Raw genomic sequence first — 22,195 nt, forward strand, 5'->3', positions numbered from 1 at the left:
TGAACAGTTTTCATCAGAACTGTCTAAAGCATCGACTGAGCTAATGTGTATCTGCATGTTTCTTGTTTTTTTGATTTCCAGCAGTTGCTGTGTTTTTATTTGTTTAATTCATACAATTACTTTTCGAAATAGCTCTTGGGTGATCAACTTCCTAGAAAATTTCTGATCAAACACCTGTAGTTTTTACCATTTGTTGCCACCCTTTGTCCATTAGCCTCCAATCTTCACTCTTCCACAGATCAGGTTTCCCTGGTTCGAATAGTGGGTACATTTTATCCCTAACCACAAGTTAACTGTGAGACAACAATAGAATAGCAGTAATAATACTGGACTCTTCATCCAGCAGCCCAGACAAATGCTCCAAAGACACGACTTCAAATCCCACCATGGCAGTTGGTGGAATTTAAATTCAATAAATAGCCATAAAACTACTGGATCATCTTTAAATACACATCTAATTCACTAACGCTCCTTGGGAAAGAAACATGTCATCCTTAACAGTCTCTTCTACATGGGATTCCAGACCCACAGTAATCTCTTAACTTGCCTCAGAAAGACCTAGCAAGCTACTCTCATATAAAACCACAGTAGAAAAGTCAAAAAAGTCCATCATGAGAATGTTATCTGGCTTGAACCAAGGAACAAATTGCACCATACTCAATCTTCAAAGTGCTGCTAACTAACGTTCACTAATGTTTGAAGATATGCACAAAATGGGACAGCTGTTCCACAAACTAATCAAGCAACTGCCCAGCATAGTCAAACCCACCAACCAGATATTATAGTCAATGTCCTACATTCCGTCATCAGCAGAAGAAAACAGTTGGGAAGGAATATCCCGAAACATTGACTCCAGATCCATGAAGCATAATGGCATTAAACCAAAAAAGGGCAAGGAAACCTCTTGCAGATTATCTTATACTGCCAATGAGTCAGTACTCCTCTATGTTGAACACTACTTTGTAGAATCACTGAGGATAATAAGGGTGCACTTTCATGTTATCAACGACAACAGCTCAGTAGCACCAGTACTAACTGAACTGACTACATCCTGAAAGGTAAAAACAATGACTGCAGATGCTGGAAACCAAGAGGAGGAAAACTTCTTCAAGGCAGGCATCCTTGCAAGAGGATTCGCAGTAGAGTTTTGTTTTTACCTCGTTGATTTTAACCCTACTGCGAATCCTCTTGCAAGGATGCCTGCCTTGAAGAGGTTTTCCTCCTCTCTCTACAAGAATCTCAGGGAGTCCCTCTCCCACTGCAACTCCCAGGTCATTTCCTCTGCCCTGAAGCTCTTCAACCATGTCGTGTGGTTTCCATACATCCTGAAAGACCAATCTGCCAGACAGACCTGAAGCTGTTGGTGAGAGAACTATCCATATAAGGAAGGACTTATGTGACCACACACCAAATCTGTCCATTTTGGGTGTACCTGTGCATGATAATATTGATAGGAGTGACCACCCCACAGGCCTTGTTGTGCAAATGTCCTTTTTTACCCAACCAATTGTGTTGAAATTCCGTGAATATGATGAATGGGATAGATTCTAGCAGTTTCTAAATTGGGCATTGAGAAAGTGTTGTTGACCATCACAATCTGTAATCTCATGGTCCAGAATATATCCCACGCCGTCATTACCATTGAGGCAGTGGATTGCAAGAAATCATGCTAGGAGGAAAACTAGATATTTGTTATACATGTTGCAAACTTGGTTAAGATAGAATAGAATCCCAACAGTGTGGAAACAAGCCATTTGAGTCTACACTGACACTGAAAAGCATCCCACTCTTACCCACCCACCTACTCTATTCCTCTAACCCCGCATTTTCCGTGGCTAATCCACCTAGCTTGCACATCCCGAGACACTATGGGCAATTTGGCATGGCCAATCCACCGAACCTGCACATCTTTGAACTGTGGTAGGAAACCTATGCAGACACAGGGAGAATGTGCAAATTCCACACAGACAGTCACCCAAGGCTGGAATTGAACCCTGGTCCGTGGTGTGAGTCCTTGTCCTTCTCAATCTGTCTGCAGTCTTTAGGACAATGCATTTCCTCACCGCCATCATCTAGCTTATTGGGATTTAATTTAATTTAACTAGTTCCTTTCTTATTTATCCAGGCATAGCCAAATAATTATCTGCAATAGCATTGCTCCCTCTTCCATATATTTACCTTTGGGTCCCCCAAGGATCTATCCTTGACTCTTTGTTTTTCATCTACAAACTGCCTCATGACAATGTCTTCTGTAAACAGTGTCATTTTTTGTGTTCTCTGACATCCATCACTTCCTCCTAAGTATTTTTCTCTTGTGCTCGCTGTGTTGTTAGAATGCTAACTAGCATCCGTTATTCCAAATAAATGTTGGGAAGACTAAAGCCATTGGCTTCAGTCCTAACATCAGTGTCTGTTCCCTAGCTACTGACTCCTTTCCTCCCACTGGCAACTGCTTGAGAATTAACTAAATTGATTGTAATTTTAGTGCATATTTAGTGCAGAGATAATCTTTGAAGTGCAAATGCCATTAAGACTGCCCATTTCCAACTCCATAATTTTGTATAACTCCATACTTTTGATATTTCATCATCTGCTGAAACTCTCAATCTAGCATTTGTTACCTCAAGACTTGATCGTTCCAAGACATTCCTGTCCAGTCTCCCACATTTAACCCTCAATAAACCTGACTTTGTCCAAAACTCTAATCCCCATTCCTAACTTGCCCCATTCACCAATTACCCTGTATTGCTGACCTACATTGGCTGTGTGTTAAGCAACTTATTAGTTGTAGAATCCGTATCCTTGTCTTTAAATCCTTCATGGCCTTCACCTTCCTATCCCTGTAACCTCTATTTCAATGATCCAATGAAATATCTCCATTCATCTAATTATGGCCCGTTGAGCATCCTGATTTTAATCATCTGCGTTGTGGCAGGGCCATAAGTTTTGAAATTCTCATCAAGCCTCTCTGCTTCTCTTTCTTCCTTTAAGACACTCCTAAAACTAATCTTTTTGCCTAATTTTTAGTCATTTGTCCAAATATTTTATTATGTAGCTTGGAGGCAAATTTGTTTGATAATGAACCTGTGAGGTGTCTTTGGATAGTCTAAGGTGTTTCTCAGATTAAAATAATTGCTGTTGTGCTCAGTCTGTAGAATTATAAGAAAACAAGGAATTGGAGAAGGGCAATCAAGCCAACCAGAGTTGCCACATCCTTCTGTTACAGGCTATTCTGAAAAAGAGTCACTCAACCTGAAGTGTTAACTGTAATTACTCTTTACAGGTGCTACCATACCTGCTGAGATTTTCCAGAAATTTCTATTTTTGTTTCAGATTTCCAGCATCCACAGTCATTTTGATTTTTTATGCCATAATGAGGACTTGATTGTAATTCTTCAACTCCGTCTAAGTCATTCTACACATTGAAGATTATCAGTTAAACAATTTTATATTTATATGCTTCCACGATGGCTCAGTGGTTAGCACTGCTGCCTCACAGCACCAGGGTCCCAGGTTTGCACATTTTCCCCATGTCTGCGTGGGTTTCCTCCAAGTGCTCCGGTTTCCTCCCACAATCCAAAAATGTGCAGATCAGGTGAATTGGCCATGCTATATTGCCCATAGTGTTAGGTGCATTAGTCTGAGGGAAATGGGTCTGGGTGGGTTATTCTTCAGTGTTGGTGTGGACTGGTTGGGCCAAAGGGCCTGTTTCCACACTGTAGGGAATCTAATCTTTCCACATCTCCATTGATTTACATTGTTGATTAGTTTTACAAGATATTTAACTTTTCTTTTTCACATTGAAAGAAATTGTGTGAAGGGGACCAATTTCTTCCTTTTTAAAATGTGTCTAAGAAGAAACCAGCAATGGTAAACATGAGCTTTCTGCTGAATTTGAATTTTTAAAAAATATTTTAGCTGCGGAAGAGGGAACATCTAACTGTGACCTCACTGATAATTTCTTATAGGTTTGAAAAGCACGTTTCCACATATAAACAAAATGTTCCTTACACACGTCTACACTTTGCATGGCTCTATTGCAAAAAAGCCAGGGAATGAAACTTTATCTTTGAAAGCAAGGAACATAAAGATCAGTAGAGATGTAAAAGGATGTGCTGATTCACTGTCATTGTATTGCATAACCTCAAACTTTACGAAAGGGTGTTCTTCTAATATCCTGTCTAGTATTTATCTTTCACAGCACAATGAAAACAGATTCACTGATCGTAGATCACGCATGCTATTTATGGGACATTGCACAATGCTAATTTCCTGATGATTGTTTTGCTCATATGTTTTACGAGACTATCTCAGTGGTGGAGTGTTAATGCGTCATAAAAGTGCCACAGTGCATTATTGTATATTTAGCTGATATTGAGATATAATCTAAGAAACAGTCATAATCTTAGATAAATAATGGTTACTCAGCACGACGAGTTAGAGGATAAATTAATCTATAATTTAATCAAATTATTTTTGATGTGAGTGGCTGTTTTTATTCCTTCTTTATGAAGAAAATAATTCTGTGCTGCTGGCCTGAATTAGTGCTCTGAAATTGTAAAATCTTTGCCTTTCCTAAAGGTACATCATAGGTGTAATGTAGAATTTGTTGGAGGAACCCATGGGAGCACCAGAATAGTTGCTAAATTTTAATGCTAGCTGCATGATTACTTGAGTTTTCATATTTCAAGAAATGTGACTGCTACCTTAATGAGTTTAGCGGCGGCAACTCTGCGTTTTGCTTCGAGGAAGAGGTTTCTGAACTTTCTGTTGACCCTTTACTCTGAACAAGTTCCAATCAGATAACTTTGTGATAAACTGAAAAAGAAAACACAGGCCAAATGGCCACACCAACAAAAGAATTGCAGAGTAGGAGATACTGGCTGGTGGGGACTTGGGGAGGAATTTAGCAAATGTTTTTCTCAGGATTCTATGACATTTCTGCTTACGGTAATTTAATTTTTCAAGGAAAAAACAAATACTTCAATTTCAAGCCAGTACAAAGACTTTGCAGGCAATTTGTTAATAATCAATGCTCATATCTAACAGTGGATTGGAATGGTGCTGAAACTGTACTCCTTGTTTACAAAGTTAAAAATCACACAACACCAGGTTATAGTCCAACATGTTTATTTGGAAGAACTAGCTTTTGAAGCACTGCTTCTTCATCAGGTGGTTGTGGGCCAGGACCAGAAGACACAGAATTTATAGCAATAAGGTTACAGTGTCATGCAGCTGAAATATATTAAAAAACTTAGATTAAGTCATTCATCTTTTCGAATGGTTTTGCTAGTTTGTTAATATGTAAATCCCAGAAAGCTGCACACAGTACACCAGGTGCCATATTTCCATTGCACTGGAGAACTTTAGTCAGATATCTCCAATTCTGTACTCAAATCCTCTTTCAAAGAAGGCCAATTTTTCATTTGCCTTCTTCTTTGTTTGTTGCACCTACTTATATACTTGTATTAACTGATGCACAGGAATTCACAAAGCCCTTTGAACAGCCACAGTTCTTAATATATCACTATTTAAACAATACACTCACTATCTACTTTTTGCACCAAAGTGTCTAACTTCACAATTAGCCACACTGTAATGTATCTGCCATGTTTTTGCCCACTCACTCAATTTGTCTAAATTACCTTGAAGCCTCCTTGCCTTCTCCTCACAACTCATAATCCCAACTAATTTTCAATCATTGGTAAACATGTATTTGGTTCCCTGAGCCAGGTAATTTACATATATCATGAATATATGGCGTTGAAGCAGTGATCCTTGTGGAACCCCACTAGTTACTGCCTGATACTAAGGAAAATAAACATTAATCCCTCTCACTCTATCCTGTCTATTAATAAATTCTCAATCCATGCTACTATATTACCCCTCCCACACCCATCAGTGTGCTTCACCTTTGCCCACTAACCTCTTACTAGAAACCTTATCAAAAACCTTTAGAAAATCCAAATACATCACATTCATTGTTTCTCTCTTATCTATTCTACTAATCATACACTCAAAAAAAAAACTCTGGTAGATTTGTTAAATGTGATTTGTCTTTCATAAATCCATGATGCCTTTGTCCAATTCTGTTAATGCTTTTCAAATGTTCTGATACAAAGAGTTTTATAATCAGCTCCCAGCATTTTCTCATCTACTGATATTGAGCTAATAGATCTGTTATTATGTGTTTTTCCTCCCTCTCTATTTAAATAATGGGTTACATTTGCCACCCTTGGGTCTGTAGAAACTGCTCCAGAGTCTGTAGAATTTTTAGAAGATGGCAAAAGAGTTACAGCATTTGTTGCGAATATGTTGCCTGAGATGGAAATTTGGTTTGTGGAAGTTTCGACCCCTTCCTAGGTAACATCCTCAGTGCTGTCGAGCCTCCTGTGAAGCGCTGCTGTACTGTGTCGATTGGAATTTATTTGGTTTTGTTCCCACTGCTTTCAGTTGCTGGTTCCAGTTGTTCATTGCAGTTACCGGTGTATTGGATATAGGTCAATGTGTATATTTGATGGAGTCCTTGGAATGAGTGCCAAGCTTCTAGGAATTCTGTGACTGTTCTCAAACAGAGGACAGCCACAGGATTGTTGCAAACCAAATTCCCAGCTCCGCGAACATACTCACAACAACTGCAAACGGCACCTGAGCTACAAATCTTTACACGAGCCTTGAACACCTACAGATGAGAAATGCTAAGACAGAGTTACAACATGTTTTAATCCCTCTACATTTCCTGTCTAATTATTAAGGTTGGAACCTTCCAAAATCTTTGACTCTAAATCAAGAGCTAGAAACTTTTTCAGAGATTTCTTGACCCTGGATAATTGGCAAGCTTTCTGGGCAATTTCCTTGGAATTAGCAGCATTGGGACCTCTACATAGTCCCAACACGCAACTGCAGTTTATAGTTCAGCAACAACAAAACTCCCTCTTGAAAAATCTGGGCCTTTGTCAACATTTATAACAGAAATTATCCATGTGAGAACCTGTTTTGCTGCAATTATACTCTCTGAGCAGTAATAGGTTTCATACATTTCAGTTTCATACATTTCAGATGCTCTACTGCTCACACTTTATCCTTGAAATGATGATTTATTGTTAATTATTTTTAGCTTATTAAAAAGAAAACTTCAATCTATATCAATTTTCTGACCTTAAAACTTGCTTTCTATTGCAATTTTTTTCAACACGTTAGTCATGACATTTTGCCATTACAAATTTCAGTATCCTCATTTCTAATGGAAGTCAGCAATATAAACCCTGGGGTGAGGGGAAAAATAAACTGGTGAAGTAAATGAAAGGAGAGCTTGCATATATATAGTACTTTTCATGAATTCAAGATATTCCAAACCATTTTAAATTACAAAAAAAGACTTGCACTTATTAAGGGCTACACAGCCAATAAAGTACTTCTGAAGTGTGGACACTGTTTTAAGTAGGAGAGATGACAACCAATTTGTTTACAACAAGTTTCCATTAAAATCATTAAATTTATGACAGATATTCTGTTTGGCAATCTTTCTTGAGATATAAATATTAGCCAGGAAACTGGGTAGAGCTCCTCTGCTGTTTTCAAAATAGTGCCATAGAATCTTTTACATTCAGTTGAGAGAGCAGATAAGGTCTCAATTTAATGCCTTCATTTGAAAGATGGCACCTCTGATAGAGTAGTGCTCCCTCAGTACTGCAGTGTCAGCCCAGATCTTATACTCAAGTCTTGATTGGGACTTGTACCCACAACATTCTGATTCACAACTGATCACACCTTATAAAAGTATATGTTCATTAAAGCAGAATTGCTAGTGTTTATAAGTATGCCTTCTGCTGTGTAACAAAAAGTGTGTATAGTTTATAAATTAGCTTCTCATTTTTCTGTAACAGGATTATGTCTACAAATGAAGGTTTATCAAGTAATCTATCAGAGTCAAATAGTGTACTGGAACTGCCAACTACTTACAGTTTTCCAAATGTAGGTGACCAGCTGATGTCTGATGAAGATATTGCCAGCAAATATTCAGATTCTATTGGTATCACTTCTGCCTCAGTGACGCCTATCATAAATACAGGTATGTAACAGATTTTAATAAATGTTTTCATCAATATCATAAATTGCATAAATTATAGTGAAGGGTAAACATTGCATTCTGGTAATTCTGGATTAAATATAAAGATAGCTCATGACCAATACCATGGATGTATCAAATAAATATTTGTTGTAAAGCATTGAGACTCTAGGAAATATTTCAATAAAGTTAAAAGACTTTTTCACACTTCAAAGAATTAAAATGTGAAAAACAAAATGAACACAAAACATTTGACCCTTAGATTTATAAGGCTGTGGGAGAATATGACACCATTACATATGTAACATAAGGTTATTTTGTCCTTGGGTTTTTTTTAACTGCAAGTTAAGGCAGAGGTGCTGAAATATCTGGGAAAGAGTCCAGTTTAACAATGGCAGGGGAGTGGCCAGTTCTCCCAGATCAAGTGTTTTTTTGGTTTCATTTAGTTGTAATAGTGAGAAGCTGCTGCAGTCCAGAGAAAGGTTTCAAGCTTCAGCAGATGACTCTTGACTGACTTCTCCCTTTGAAATCTCTCCTGCCTATAAGAACCTGTGTTTGAATTTACCTTTTGCCAAGGGATGTGTTTATGGGATGTTATGGGAATTAGAACAGCTCCTTAATTAAGTTGCGGTATCGAGTTGGTTGGGTTTTTAAATAGCTAAGTTATTCTAAGTCTGTTTTCTTTTGTTTGTGTTTCAACTGTAGTGTTTAAATAAATGCTATTTTGCTCAAAGCCAAGTGGGTTGACCAGCCTGCATTACACCTGGAATATCTACTTCACATCTATCTTTAAAATAAGAAAAAGTTAGGGTCTGGCCTGATCCAAAACATAGATGAGGCATAACATAATTTGCAATGATAAAGGTCATTCAGCCTTTCAAAATGAGCCATTGCAGCATTTAATTGTTTCTTATTTTTTTCCAGGAGTTTTCTCTCCACTAATCAATTCAGGAGGAGACTAAGTTATATTGTTCATAGTTTTCCTCATGAATGCTAGATGATGTTATCTATTCATTAGAAACCTGTGGACAATGAGAGATGAAAACAGCAGCAATAGGCTACAAATAAACTAACAAACTGCAAAAAGCAAAAAGAGAAAAACATGGGAAGGGATATCATTCTCAGCATTAAAGGTTTTTTTTGTTTATTCATTGGATTTGAGCATCTCTGGCCAGGGCAGCATTAATTGCCATTTCCTAATTACCTTGAGAATCTGTTGGTGAGCTGCCTCCTCGAACTCCTGCAGTCCTTTGGGTGTAGTTATACTCACAGTGCAGGGAGAAAGTGAGGACTGCAGATGCTCGAGATCAGAGTCGAGAGTGTGGTGCTGGAAAAGCACAGCAGGTTAGGCAGCATCCGAGGAGCAGGACAATCGAGTTTTCCTCTGATAATTGTCTTGCAAGGGCTCCTTGATGCCACACTCTGTCAAATACTTCTTTGATGTCAAGAGGAACCGAGTCGGGCTAGCCATATAAAACTGTGGCTACAAGTGTAGGTCAGAAGCTAGGAATTCTACAGTGCATAATGCCTCAATTATTTCCCCAATGCTATCTACCATCTGCAAGGCACCAATTACGAGTCTGATGGTACCTTCTACTTGCCTGGATGGGTGCAACTCTGGCAAAACTCAAGTCGCACGACACCGCACAATATAACTCAACCCATTTCAGTAGCACCGCATCCATCACTTTCAACATGATGAAGGGCTCTTGCCCAAAACATTGATTCTCTTGCTTCTTGGATGCAGCCTGCTTGCTGTGCTTTTCTAGCACCACACTCTCGACCATACTCACAGCACAGTGCATTTAAGGGGAAAATTTAGGGTTTTAATACAGCATCAGTTAAGAATGCCAAATATCGTTCCAAATTAGGATGGTGACTCCGAGAGGAAGTGCATGCAGTGATAAGCAGCTGATGCTTGTGAACTTGTCCCACTAACTGATAGAGATCATGAGTTGGAAGAAGCCTTAGTGATGTAGCTTGTACCATTTTGTTGATGGTATACATTGCTGTAATTATGCATCAATAGTGAAGAGATTGTATATTGAAAGTGATGGATGTGGTGCTACTGAAATGGGTTGAGTTGGTGGTGTTGTGCGGCTTGAGGTTTGCCAGAGATGCACCTATCCAGGCAAGTAGAAAGTATACCGTCACACTCATAATTGATGCCTTGCAGCTGGTAGATGTCATTAGGGAGATAATCAGGGCATTATGCACTGTAGAATTCCTAGTTTCTGACCTACATTTGTAGCCTCAGTTTCATATGGCGAGCCCAACTCGGTTCCTGGCCAATGGTAACCCTCAGAATAGTGGGAGATTCAGCAATTGGAATTGCATTGAACAGTAGGAGGGATGGTTAGATTCACTTGTGTTTGAGATGGTCTTTGAGATGTCTGGCACTTAGGTGACGTGAATATTACTTGCTGCTTATTAGCCCAAGTTTGAACATTGTTCAGGACCTGTTGCATACAGATAGTATCCAAGCTTCAATATCTTAGAAGTTGCGAGTGGTGTTACACATTGTGTAACCATCAACAAACCTCCCCACCTTTTTCTATTCATTTCTAGGATATGGGCATTGCTGGCTGGCCAACATTTATTGTCTATTGTTAGTTGCCCTTGAGAAGGTGGTAGTGAGCTGCCGTCTTAAACCGCTGCAGTCCACCTGCTGTTGTTGATCCACAATGCCATTAGGAGGGAAGTCCAGGATTTTGAACCAGCGTCAGTGAAGGAATGGTGAAATATTTCCAAGTCAGGATTGTGAATGGCTTGGAGAGGAATTTGAAGGTGGTGGTGTTCCCATATATCCGCTGCCCTTGTTCCTCGAGATGGAAGTGGTCATGGGTTTGGAAGGTGCAGTTTGAGGATCTTTGGTAAATTTCTGCCATGCATCTTGTCAATAGTACACACTACTGCTACTGAGCATCGGTGGTGGAGGGAATGGATGCTTGTGGATGTAGTGCTATATAGCCTTATGAAGAAGGGGAGGTTATTAAGGAAGCAACTAAAGATAGTTGGCCTAGGACACTACTCTGAAGAATTTCTGCAGTGATGTCCAGGGGCTGAGATGATTGATCTTTAGTAACCTGAATCATCTTCCTTTGTGCTCTAAATGACTCAAACCAATGGAGAGTTTCCTCTGATAACTGTCTTGTGAGGGCTGCTTGATGCCATACTCTGTGAAATGCTTCTTTGATGTCAAGGGCAGTCACAGTCACCATGTCTCTGGAGTTCAATTCATTTGTTAATGTTTGAATCAAGACTTTTAAGTGAGGCCATGAGCATCAATGATCTGATTATTACCAAGCAAATCCCATTTGATAGTACCGTTGATTAATAGTAGACTGATAAGGCTACAATTGGCTGGATTTGGTTTACCCTTTTTTTTGTGGACAGGACATAGAGTCATAGAGATGTACAGCATGGAAACAGATCCTTCGGTCCAACCTGTCCATGCCGATCAGGTATCCCAATCCAATCTAGTCCCACCTGCGAGCACCTGCCCCATATCCCTCCAAACCCTTCCCATTTATATACCCATCCAAATGCCTCTTAAATTTTGCAATTGTACCAGCCTCCACCACTTCCTCTGGCAGCTCATTCCATACCCGTACCACCCTCTGTGTGAAAAAGTTGCCCCATAGGTCTCTTTTATATCTTTCCCTTCACCGTAAACCTATGCCCTCTAGTTCTGGACTCCCCGACCCCAGGGAAAAGACTTTGCCTATTTACCCTATCCATGTCCCTCATAATTTTGTAAACCTCTATAAGGTCACCCCTCAGCCTCTGACGCTGCAAGGAAAACAGACCCAGCCTGTTAAGCCTCTCCCTATAGCTCAAATCCTCCAACCCTGGCAACATCCTTGTAAATCTTTTCTGAACCCTTTCAAGTTTCACAACATCTTTCCGATAGGAAGGAGACCAGAATTGCACGCAATATTCCAAAAGTGGCCTAACCAATGTCCTGTCCAGCCACAACATGACCTCAAACTCCTGTACTTATTGCTCTGACCAATAAAGGAAAGCATTTCAAATGCCTTCTTCACTATCCTATCTACCTTGAACTCTCCTTTCAAGAAGCTATGAAACTGCACTCCAAGGTCTCTTTGTTCAGCAACATTCCCTAGGACCTTACCATTACGTGTATAAGTCCTGCTAAGATTTGCTTTTCCAAAATGCTGCACCTCGCATTTATCTAAAGTGAATTCCATCTCCCACTTCTCAGCCCATTGGCCCATCTGGTCAAGATCCTGTTGTAATCTGAGATAACCCTCTTCGCTATCCACTACACCTCCAGTTTTGGTGTCATCTACAAACTTACTAACTGTACCTCTTATGCTCGCATCCAAATCATTTATGTAAATGACAAAAAGTAGAGGACCCAGCACCGATCTTTGTGGCACTCCACTGGTCACAGGCCTCCAGTCTGAAAAACAACCCTCCACCACCACACTCTGTCTTCTACCTTTGAGCCAGTTCTGTATCCAAATGGCTAGTTCTTCCTGTATTCCATGAGATCTAACCTTGCTAATCAGTCTCCCATGGGGAACCTTGTCGAACGCCTTACTGAAGTCCATATAGATCACATCTACTGCTCTGCCCTCATCAATCTTCTTTGTTACTTCTTCAAAAAACTCAATCAAGTTTGTGAGACATGATTTCCCACTCACAAAGCCATGTTGAGTATCCCTAATCAGTCCTTGCCTTTCCAAATACATGTACATCCTGTCCGTCATTATTCCCTCCAACAACTTGCCCACCACCGAGGTCAGGTTCACTGGTCTGTAGTTCCCTGGCTTGTCCTTAACCACCTTTCTTAAACAGTGGCACCATGTTTGCCAACATCCAGTCTTCCGGCACCTCACTTGTGATTATTGATGATACAAATATCTCAGCAAGAGATCCAGCAATCACTTCTCTAGATTCCCACAGAGTTCCCGGGTACACCTGATCAGGTCCTGGGGATTTACCCACCTTTACCCATTTCAAGACATCTAGAACTTCTTCCTCTGTAATCTGGACATTTTGCAAGATGTCTCCCTACAATCTATATCTTCCATATCCTTCTCCACAGTAAATACTGATGCAAGATAGTCATTTAGTATCTCCCCCATTTTCTGCAGCTCCACACAAAGGCCTCCTTGCTGATCTTTAAGGGGCCCTATTCTCTTCCTAGTTATCCTTTTGTCCTTTATATATTTGTAAAAACCCTTTGGATTCTCCTTAATTCTATTTGCCAAAGCTATCTCGCGTCCCCTTTTTGCCCTTCTGATTTCCCTCTTTAGTATACTCCTATTTCCTTTATACTCTTCGAAGGATTCACTCGATCTATCCTGTCTATACCTTCCATGTGCTTCCTTCCTTTTCTTAACCAAACCCTCAATTTCTTTAGTCATCCAGCATTCTCTATACCTATCAGCCTTTCCTTTCACCCTGACAGGAATATACTTTCTCTGGATTCTCGTGATTTCATTTCTGAAGGCTTCCCATTTTCCAGCCGTCCCTTTACCTGCGAACATCTGCCCCCAATCAGCTTTCAAAAGTTCTTGCCTAATGTCATCAAAATTGGCCTTTCTCCAATTTAGAACTTCAACTATCTTTTCCATCACTATTTTAAAACTAATAGAATTATGGTTGCTGGCCCTAAAGTGCTCCCTCACTCACACCTCAAGTCACCTGCCCTGCCTTATTTCCCAAGAGTAGGTCAAGTTTTGCACCTTCTCTAGTAGGTACATCCACATACTGAATCAGAAAATTGTCTTGTACGCACTTAACAAATTCCTCTCCATCTAAACCCTTAACACTGTGGCAGTCCCAATCTATGTTTGGAAAGTTAAAATCCCCTACCATAACCACCCTATTATTCTTACAGATAGCTGAGATCTCCTTACAAGTTTGTTTCTCAATTTCCCTCTGACTGTTAGGGGGTCTATAATACAATCCCAATAAGGTGATCATCCCTTTCTTATTTCTCAGTTCCACCCAAATAACTTCCCTGGATGTATGTCCAGGAATATCCTCCCTCAGTACAGCTGTAATGCTATCCCTTATCAAAAATGCCACTTCCCCTCCTCTCTTGCCTCCCTTTCTATCCTTCCTGTAGCATTTGTATCCTGGAACATTAAGCTGCCAGTCCTGCCCACCCCTGAGCCATGTTCCTGTAATTGTTATCATATCCTAGTCCCATGTTCCTAACCATGCCCTGAGTTCACCTGCCTTTCCTGTTAGGCCTCTTGCATTGAAATAAATGCAGTTTAATTCATTAGTCCTACCTTGTCCCTGCTTGCTGTGACTGTTTGACTCGCTCCTGTTCTCAACTGTATCAGTCTTAGATTGGCAGCTTAACATTGAGAGAATTTCGTCATCACAGTTCAAAGAAAGAAATAGTTGAATACTGTAAATCCCTTTTTAAAGAAGAGATGAAAAAAAGAGATAACAACCTGATAAATGGATCAAGTTTGATTGGTTGAATAATGTTTTTATAGTGTTGTTATTAACACGAATCTGTATGTACTATTAAGGAGGAACACAAAAGTAAATTGATAGGCCTAAATTGGTAGTGTGCACAAAAGCTAGCTATGTAATAGGTCACCAAGAAAGTGAATGAGGAAACTAGAACAGAAGAAAGAAAAGCAAGAAATTGATAGGAAGAACTGTTTAAAAGTTTAATTTGAACTATGTTTAAAGAATGAGACATCACACTAAAATTAATAATATTTAACATTTTTCAGCCTCTGCATTTAAATAAATGTGACTGAAACAATACAGCAAATAAGTTTGCGAATTGTGACAACACAATTTCTAGTCCAAGTTTCTTTTGAGTTATGGAATCAAATACAGTAGTAGAGAGTTTAAAAGCTGCAAGTGTAACTCCACCAATGTGCCTTGTTAATAGCGTGCCAAGAGGAACCTTTTCCATGTAGGTGCACCATCTAACCACAGCACAAGAAAAACAGATCTGTTTGTAGGTAAGATCAGGACTGGAACATAAAGTGATACATTACACTGCTCTGTTCGATAATTGCTATTTAGTGATAACTTCACATAATTTTTTGTTACAGTCTGAAACAACTTAATATAGTGATCAATCAAGCTTCATCCTGTGTAGAACTCAAATCAAATATATGATTTGATTTCTATGCAGGATGAAGTATTTTACAGCCCTTCCTGAGGAAGATAGTTCTCCTTTGGAATCTTCTACAGTGGCGTCTTGCTGTTGACAACTACCTAGGAGGAAGAAAATTGAGAGAAATTAGGATGACCTATAACAGTCAGATATCTTCAGTTGTAGTTTAGTGTTATAAAATTTCCTGTATTTTCCATTTGATAAAGTACAATGTCAAAATGGTATTTGCCACCTCATGTTTTCATGTTACAAAATATCATTTTGTTGTTTATAGAACTGTATTGTTCATTTAGATGCAACCAAGGACATTGATTGATCACTATATTAAGTTGTTTCAGACTGTAACAAAAAATTATGTAAAGTTATCACTAAATAGCAATTATCGAACAGAGCAGTGTAATGTATCACTTTATGTTCCAGTCCTGATCTTACCTACAAACAGATCTGTTTTTCTTGTGCTGTGGTTAGATGGTGCACCGACATGGAAAAGGTTCCTCTTGGCACGCTATTAACAAGGCACATTGGTGGAGTTACACTTGCAGCTTTTAAACTCTCTACTACTGTATTTGATTCCATAACTCAAAAGAAACTTGGACTAGAAATTGTGTTGTCACAATTCGCAAACTTATTTGCTGTATTGTTTCAGTCACATTTATTTAAATGCAGAGGCTGAAAAATGTTAAATATTATTAATTTTAGTGTGATGTCTCATTCTTTAAACATAGTTCAAATTAAACTTTTAAACAGTTCTTCCTATCAATTTCTTGCTTTCCTTTCTTCTGTTCTAGCTTCCTCATTCACTTTCTTGGTGACCTATTACATAGCTAGCTTTTGTGCACACTACCAATTTAGGCCTATCAATTTACTTTTGTGTTCCTCCTTAATAGTACGTACAGATTCGTGTTAATAACAACACTATAAAAACATTATTCAACCAATCAAACTTGATCCATTTATCAGGTTGTTATCTCTTTTTTTTCATCACTCTTCTTTAAAAAGGGATTTACAGTATTCAACTATTTCTTTCTTTGAACTGAGATGATGAAATTCTCTCAATGTTAAGCTGCCAGCATATCCTTCCAGTCAAGTTTTTTCCTGGTGATCAAAAATGAAACATTATAAAAGACCAAGTAATCACAGATTTCCCCATATATGCGATAGTGCCTCCTTCCCTAGAATTGACCTAAAAGACTGTTCTGGATAAAGAATACTCTTTAGCCCCTTATTTGGAATCAAAAGGTCCAACACACAAAGACATAAATTGTTCCATTATACCTATGCTAATGCTATCTCTTCATATGAGAATGATTGATTTGAATAATTTTTGCCTGTTCTTTTCTTGTGTTGATTAATATTTATTTCCTTTAGCTATGAACATATGAAAATGATACACAAGTAAAGGCCTTCTAATCAATGCCTGCCCTTCATGTTTAGGTTGCCTGAAGCATTGTAATTATACACTAAGTGCCCACTAGTGGCCATATAATGCTCAACTCGCTTGTGGATTTAGTGCCAGTTAAACAGGTTGCTTTGTCCTGGATGGTGTCAAGCTTTTTGAGGGTTGAACAGAGCTGCACTCATACATAAAAGTGGGCAGTACTCCATCACACTCCTGACTTGTGCCTTGTAAATGGTGCACAGGATTTTTGGAGTTAGGTCCAACCTCTGATCTGCTCTTGTAACAACAGTGTTTATATAGTTAATACATTTCAGTTTCAGTTCAGTTGTAAGCCCAGGATGTTGACAGTGGAGGATCTAGTGGTGACAGTGGCATTGAATGATTAGATTCGCTCTTGTTAGATATGGTCATTGCCTGGCATTGATGTAGCATGAATGCTGTTTGACATTTGTTCACCCAAGCCTGGATATCGTCCAAGTCTTGTTCTATTTGGACATGAACTGCTTCAGTATCTTGGGAGCAATTCACGACAATCGGTGAATTCCTTAAGATGGAGGGAAAGTTATTGATGAAGCAGCTGAAGCAGGCTGGGCCTGGGTCAGTGCTTGTGCAGAAATATCCTGAAACTGAGATACGCCTGAGAAACTGCAGAGTGAGTCAAATTGAATGAAGACTGGCATCAGTGATGCTGAGGTCCTCCAAAGAGGCAGAGATGGATCATATACTCTGGCTGAAGGTTGTTTTAAATCTCTCTGCCTCATCTTTTACACCGATGTGCTGTCCCTCTCCCCCCACATATTTAGGGATATTTGTGGGCTTTCTCCTCCAGTGAGTTTTTTGATTGTCCATCATAATTCACAAGCAGATGTAGAAAGATTGCAGAGCTTAGATCTGTTTCAAGTAGTTGTAGAATTGCTTACCTTACTCACTGCTTATGCTGTTTGGCATGCAAATAGTTCAGTCTTGTAGCTTCACCAGGTTGACTTAAGTTTTACATTTGCTTGGTGCTGCTCCTGACATGTCCCTTTGCACTCATCATTGAACCAGGATTGTAATCCCCGGCTTTCTGGTGAAGTGAGGGATATGCTGGGCCATGCGGTTACAGATTGTGTTGGAGTACAATTCCACTGCTGCTGATGATCTGCAGCACCTCATTGGTGCCCAGTCTTCAGTTACTAGATGTGTTCAAACTCTATTGCACTTAGTATGTGATAGTGCCACACAGCACAAAGGATGGTATTCTCAGTGTGATGATGGGCCTTTATCTCCACAAGGACTGTGTGGTAATCACTCCTTCTGATCCTTTCAAGTACCGATCCATCTGAATAGACAGAATGGTGAGCATGGGCTCAAATATGTTTTTCCTTTTGTTGATTCCCTCACCACCTGCTGCAGACCCAGTCTAGCAGTAATGCCCTTTAGAACTAAACTAGCTCTGTCAATACTGGTGCATCCAAGTCACTGTTGGTGGTGGATATTGAAGTCCTCCAACCAGAGTACATTCCGTGCACCTTCCCATCCTTGGTGCTTCCTCCATTGAGAAATACTGATTCATCAGCTGAAGGGAGATGTGGTCCATGATAATCAGCAGGAGGTTTCATTGCTATTGTTTGATCTGATGCCATGAGATTCCATAGGGTCGAGAGTCAATGTTGAGGCTTCCAGGACAATTGACACCCAAATGTATAACTCTATGCCACCATCTGTGCTTGTTCTGGCTACCAGTAAAACAGGACATATCCAAGGATGGTGATAGTGTGTCTAGAACAGTCATACTCTCAAAATCCCCAATTAGAATGTCAGCTTGTTGCTTGATGAGTGAGAGAGCTGTCTCACGCATTAGTTTCTAGGTGTTAATATGGAGGACCTTGCAGAATTGACTGGGCTGAGTTTGCCTAAGCTATTTCCAGTGTGTAGGTTGATGCCAGGTGGGCTATCAAAATATTTTTTAGAGATTTTTTGCAATTAGATACAACTGATTGGCTTGCTAGGCAATTTCAGAGGCCAGTAAATAGTCAACCATATTGTCATGGATCTGGAATCACACATAGGTCAGGATGGCAGATTTCCTGACATAAAGGGCATCAGTGAACCAGATGCAGTTCTATAACAATCATAGTTATCAGTGGTCTTCTAATTCTAGATTTTTTAATCACTTAAATTCTGCCATCTCCTATTGGGATAAGGTCCCAGGTTCGTAGAATATTACCTTGGTCTCTAGATTACTTCAGCCAGTACAATACTACTCTGCCATCACCTCCCCTATTTCTTCCTGTAGGGTGTCATGAGCCTCTGCAGAATGTTGTTGGCTTGGGATATGTTGACTTTCTGGATACCTTCAATAAAGAGCTGACTTGCTGCTGATTGCAACAGAGAACATAACACATCAAAAATCTTTAATATTTAATCTGAAGCAATCTGAACTGGTTTCAGTTGATTGTTCTTGGCATTTTTGTTTCTTTGGGCTCTCTCAGGAGATTATGAGCTGTAGTAAGTCAGAAATAGGGTATCAATAGTGACAAGGTGTGTTTAACCATAGTGGTCCAGCCATCATAGTATGGATTAGGCTTGATAAACCATCTAGCCTTTTCGTGCTCATCATTCTAGAGTGTTTGTATCTTATCTAGCTGATCCTGATAGCTCTTTACTCTAAAATCTAAGCTCAACCTTATACACAATAACAAGGAAGTTCTGGATGAGGAAAGCCATTCAGCTCATTACAGTTCATCTTTGCTTTGCTTTTGCTTTCTCCATGATAGAAATTCCTGCTGCTCCCTGCTCTACTAAACTTGTTTGATGGCCCCATTATGTAACAGTGATTAGAACAATAAACTGTATTGGCATATACATATTCAGGATACTGTATAGCATAAACACAACTTCTGAGAATTCACCAAAGGAATCCACAGCATTTTGTTTGTGTCTGTGATAATACTTCTCATGGCTTCAACACGGTGATTTATGTTTTCTGTGTTTTACTGATAAATAAATTACGTTTACTGGAGTACTTTCCAAAGCAAAAATTGTAAGAAAAAAATACCTTGCAAGAAAAACTTATAATTGAGATCTCCATTTCTCAAATTTGCAATGGACAGGAAGCACCTGTTTATATCTTCAGTACAATCTGTACTTTGTGCTAGCTGGTTGGAAAATCTGCATGCAGCTGATCCCATAAAAATACTCTGCTAGCTAGAGTTCAGCTGTTCATTTGACTACTTTTAATCTATTACAAAAAACATATTTACAGTCCGTGAAGTTGGAAACTCTACATGACCCTGTCATATGACCACTGCTGCCCTTCTCCTGATTAGGAGAATGGTTATCACTAACTTCTAGCAATACACACAGTTGCCAGTTGGTTCTGTACAAACACAATTGGGAGAATTTTATCAGCCGCCTTAATGGGCGGGAGCTGTGGTAGATTGGCTCCCTGTCCACAACTTGCCATCGGTAAATCTTACCAAAAGCAAAAAGAGGATCATATAGGTGTTCTGCATCAAGAAGGAAGGCAGTCAATTTGAATATGCAAAACCACTATTAAAGACCAACTTATCTAAGTGCTGCTGTCTGTTCATGACAGATCAACCCCACCTCCTCCCCGCCCCCCCCCCCCCCCACAACCATCCAGCAATTTTAATTGTGTTAGAAAATTGCTGGGGATCGCTTTTTTTGTGCTTTTGGTACCTACTATGTATTGTTAGTCAATGTTGATTTTTAGTTAGATTATTACAATAAACATCTTAAGATTTGTATGACTCTTGCATTTATTGCTGGGAAATTTATGATTTTTTTAAAAGTTAGCCACCTCCATAGAAATCATAACTCCTTCTCTGTTTTAAGCAGAACAATGTTAGTTTCTCTTTTCTGTCCTTGCAACTACAAGGACTGATTAGAGGCGATGAAACCTGCAGCAAGTAAGCCAGTCCACAATTTACAAGGGACAAGTCTAGAGTGTGACTGGTATACTCTCCATTTGCTTGGCAAAGTGCAGTTCTAACAACACTCAAGAAGGTTGACACCATTAAAGTCAAAGCAACCCATTTAATTGACACCACATCCACAAATATTCAGTCATTCCACCACTGACATGTAGTCATAACAATTTATACCACCTACCAGATTCACTGCAGAAGTTCACTAAGCCTCCTTACATGACATCTTTCACAATCACTGCCAACTAGAAGGACAAAGGCAGCAGATATAATAAAACACCACTTGAAGAGCTCCCTTCCAAGCTACTAGGCATCTTGGGAATACATCACTGTTACTTCAGTATTGATGAGTTAAATTCCTGGAATTCCCTCCCCAACAGCAAGTGGACTGCAGCAGTTCAAGAAGGCAGCTCTCCACTACCTTCTCAAGGGCAACTAAGGATGGACCATAAAATTCTGACCTACGAATGAATATAAAAATAATTGGATGTGAAGTTTACCATACGGCACTCAAGTACCTAACTAGTGCTTGATGGAATTGGTCAGGGAGGAGATTTGATCACTCCTGATGTTGCCTGCCCCAGCTTTTACATAGAACATAGAACAATACAGCGCAGTACAGGCCCTTTGGCCCTCGATGTTGCGCCGATCCAAGCCCACCTAACCTATACTAACCCACTATCCTCCATATACCTATCCAATGCCCGCTTAAATGCCCATAAAGAGGGAGAGTCCACCACTGCTACTGGCAGGGCATTCCATGAACTTACGACTCGCTGAGTGAAGAACCTACCCCTAACTTCAGTCCTATATCTACCCCCCCTTAATTTAAAGCTCTGCCCCCTTGTAATACCCGACTCCATACGCGGGAAAAGGTTCACACTGTCAACCCTATCTAACCCCCTAATCATCTTGTACACCTCAATCAAGTCACCCCTAAACCTTCTTTTCTCTAATGAAAACAGCCCCAAGTGTCTCAGTCTTTCCTCATACGATCTTCCTTCCATACCAGGCAACATCCTGGTAAACCTCCTCTGCACCCGTTCCAGTGTCTCCACATCCTTCCTATAGTATGGCGACCAAAACTGCACACAATATTCCAGATGCGGCCGCACCAGAGTCTTATACAACTGCATCATGACCTCAGGACTCCGGAACTCAAGTCCTCTACCAATAAAAGCCAGTACGCCATATGCCTTCCTCACTGCACTATTTACCTGGGTGGCAACTTTCAGAGATCTGTGTACATGGACACCAAGATCCCTCTGCTCATCCACACTACCAAGTATCCGACCATTAGCCCAGTACCCCATCTTTTTGTTATTCTTCCCAAAGTGAATCACCTCACACTTAGCTACATTGAATTCCATTTGCCACCTTTCTGCCCAGCTCTGCAGCTTCTCTATATCCTGCTGTAACCTGCCACATCCTTCCTCACTGTCAACAACTCCTCCGACTTTCGTATCATCCGCAAACTTGCTCACCCAACCTTCTAACCCCTCTTCCAGGTCATTTATAAAAATGACAAACTGCAATGGTCCCAAAACAGATCCTTGCGGAACACCGCTAGTGACGGCACTCCATGAAGAAACTTTGCCATCAACTACTACCCTCTGTCTTCTTCCATCCAGCCAATTCCTAATCCAAACCTCCAACTCACCCTCAATGCC

At 39.9% G+C, this 22,195-nt stretch overlaps 1 protein-coding gene across 2 annotated transcripts in view; it reads left to right on the forward strand.

The window, feature by feature from the left end:
* The window catches only part of LOC122553248 (shieldin complex subunit 1-like), an 86,668-nt gene that overhangs the window by 3,854 nt on the left and 60,619 nt on the right, over nucleotides 1-22,195 (forward strand). For both annotated transcript variants that reach the window (XM_087991637.1, XM_087991638.1), the window contains exon 2: nucleotides 7,887-8,071. In XM_087991637.1, the coding sequence (XP_087847763.1) occupies nucleotides 7,891-8,071 (181 nt within the window). In that variant the 5' untranslated portion in view covers nucleotides 7,887-7,890. The remainder of the gene's footprint in view (nucleotides 1-7,886; nucleotides 8,072-22,195) is intronic.

The sequence above is a fragment of the Chiloscyllium plagiosum genome, unplaced genomic scaffold (assembly GCF_037043375.1).
Source record: "Chiloscyllium plagiosum isolate Xiang-an unplaced genomic scaffold, Cpla_swu_hap1 HiC_scaffold_10, whole genome shotgun sequence".
Taxonomy (NCBI): Eukaryota; Metazoa; Chordata; class Chondrichthyes; order Orectolobiformes; family Hemiscylliidae; genus Chiloscyllium; species Chiloscyllium plagiosum.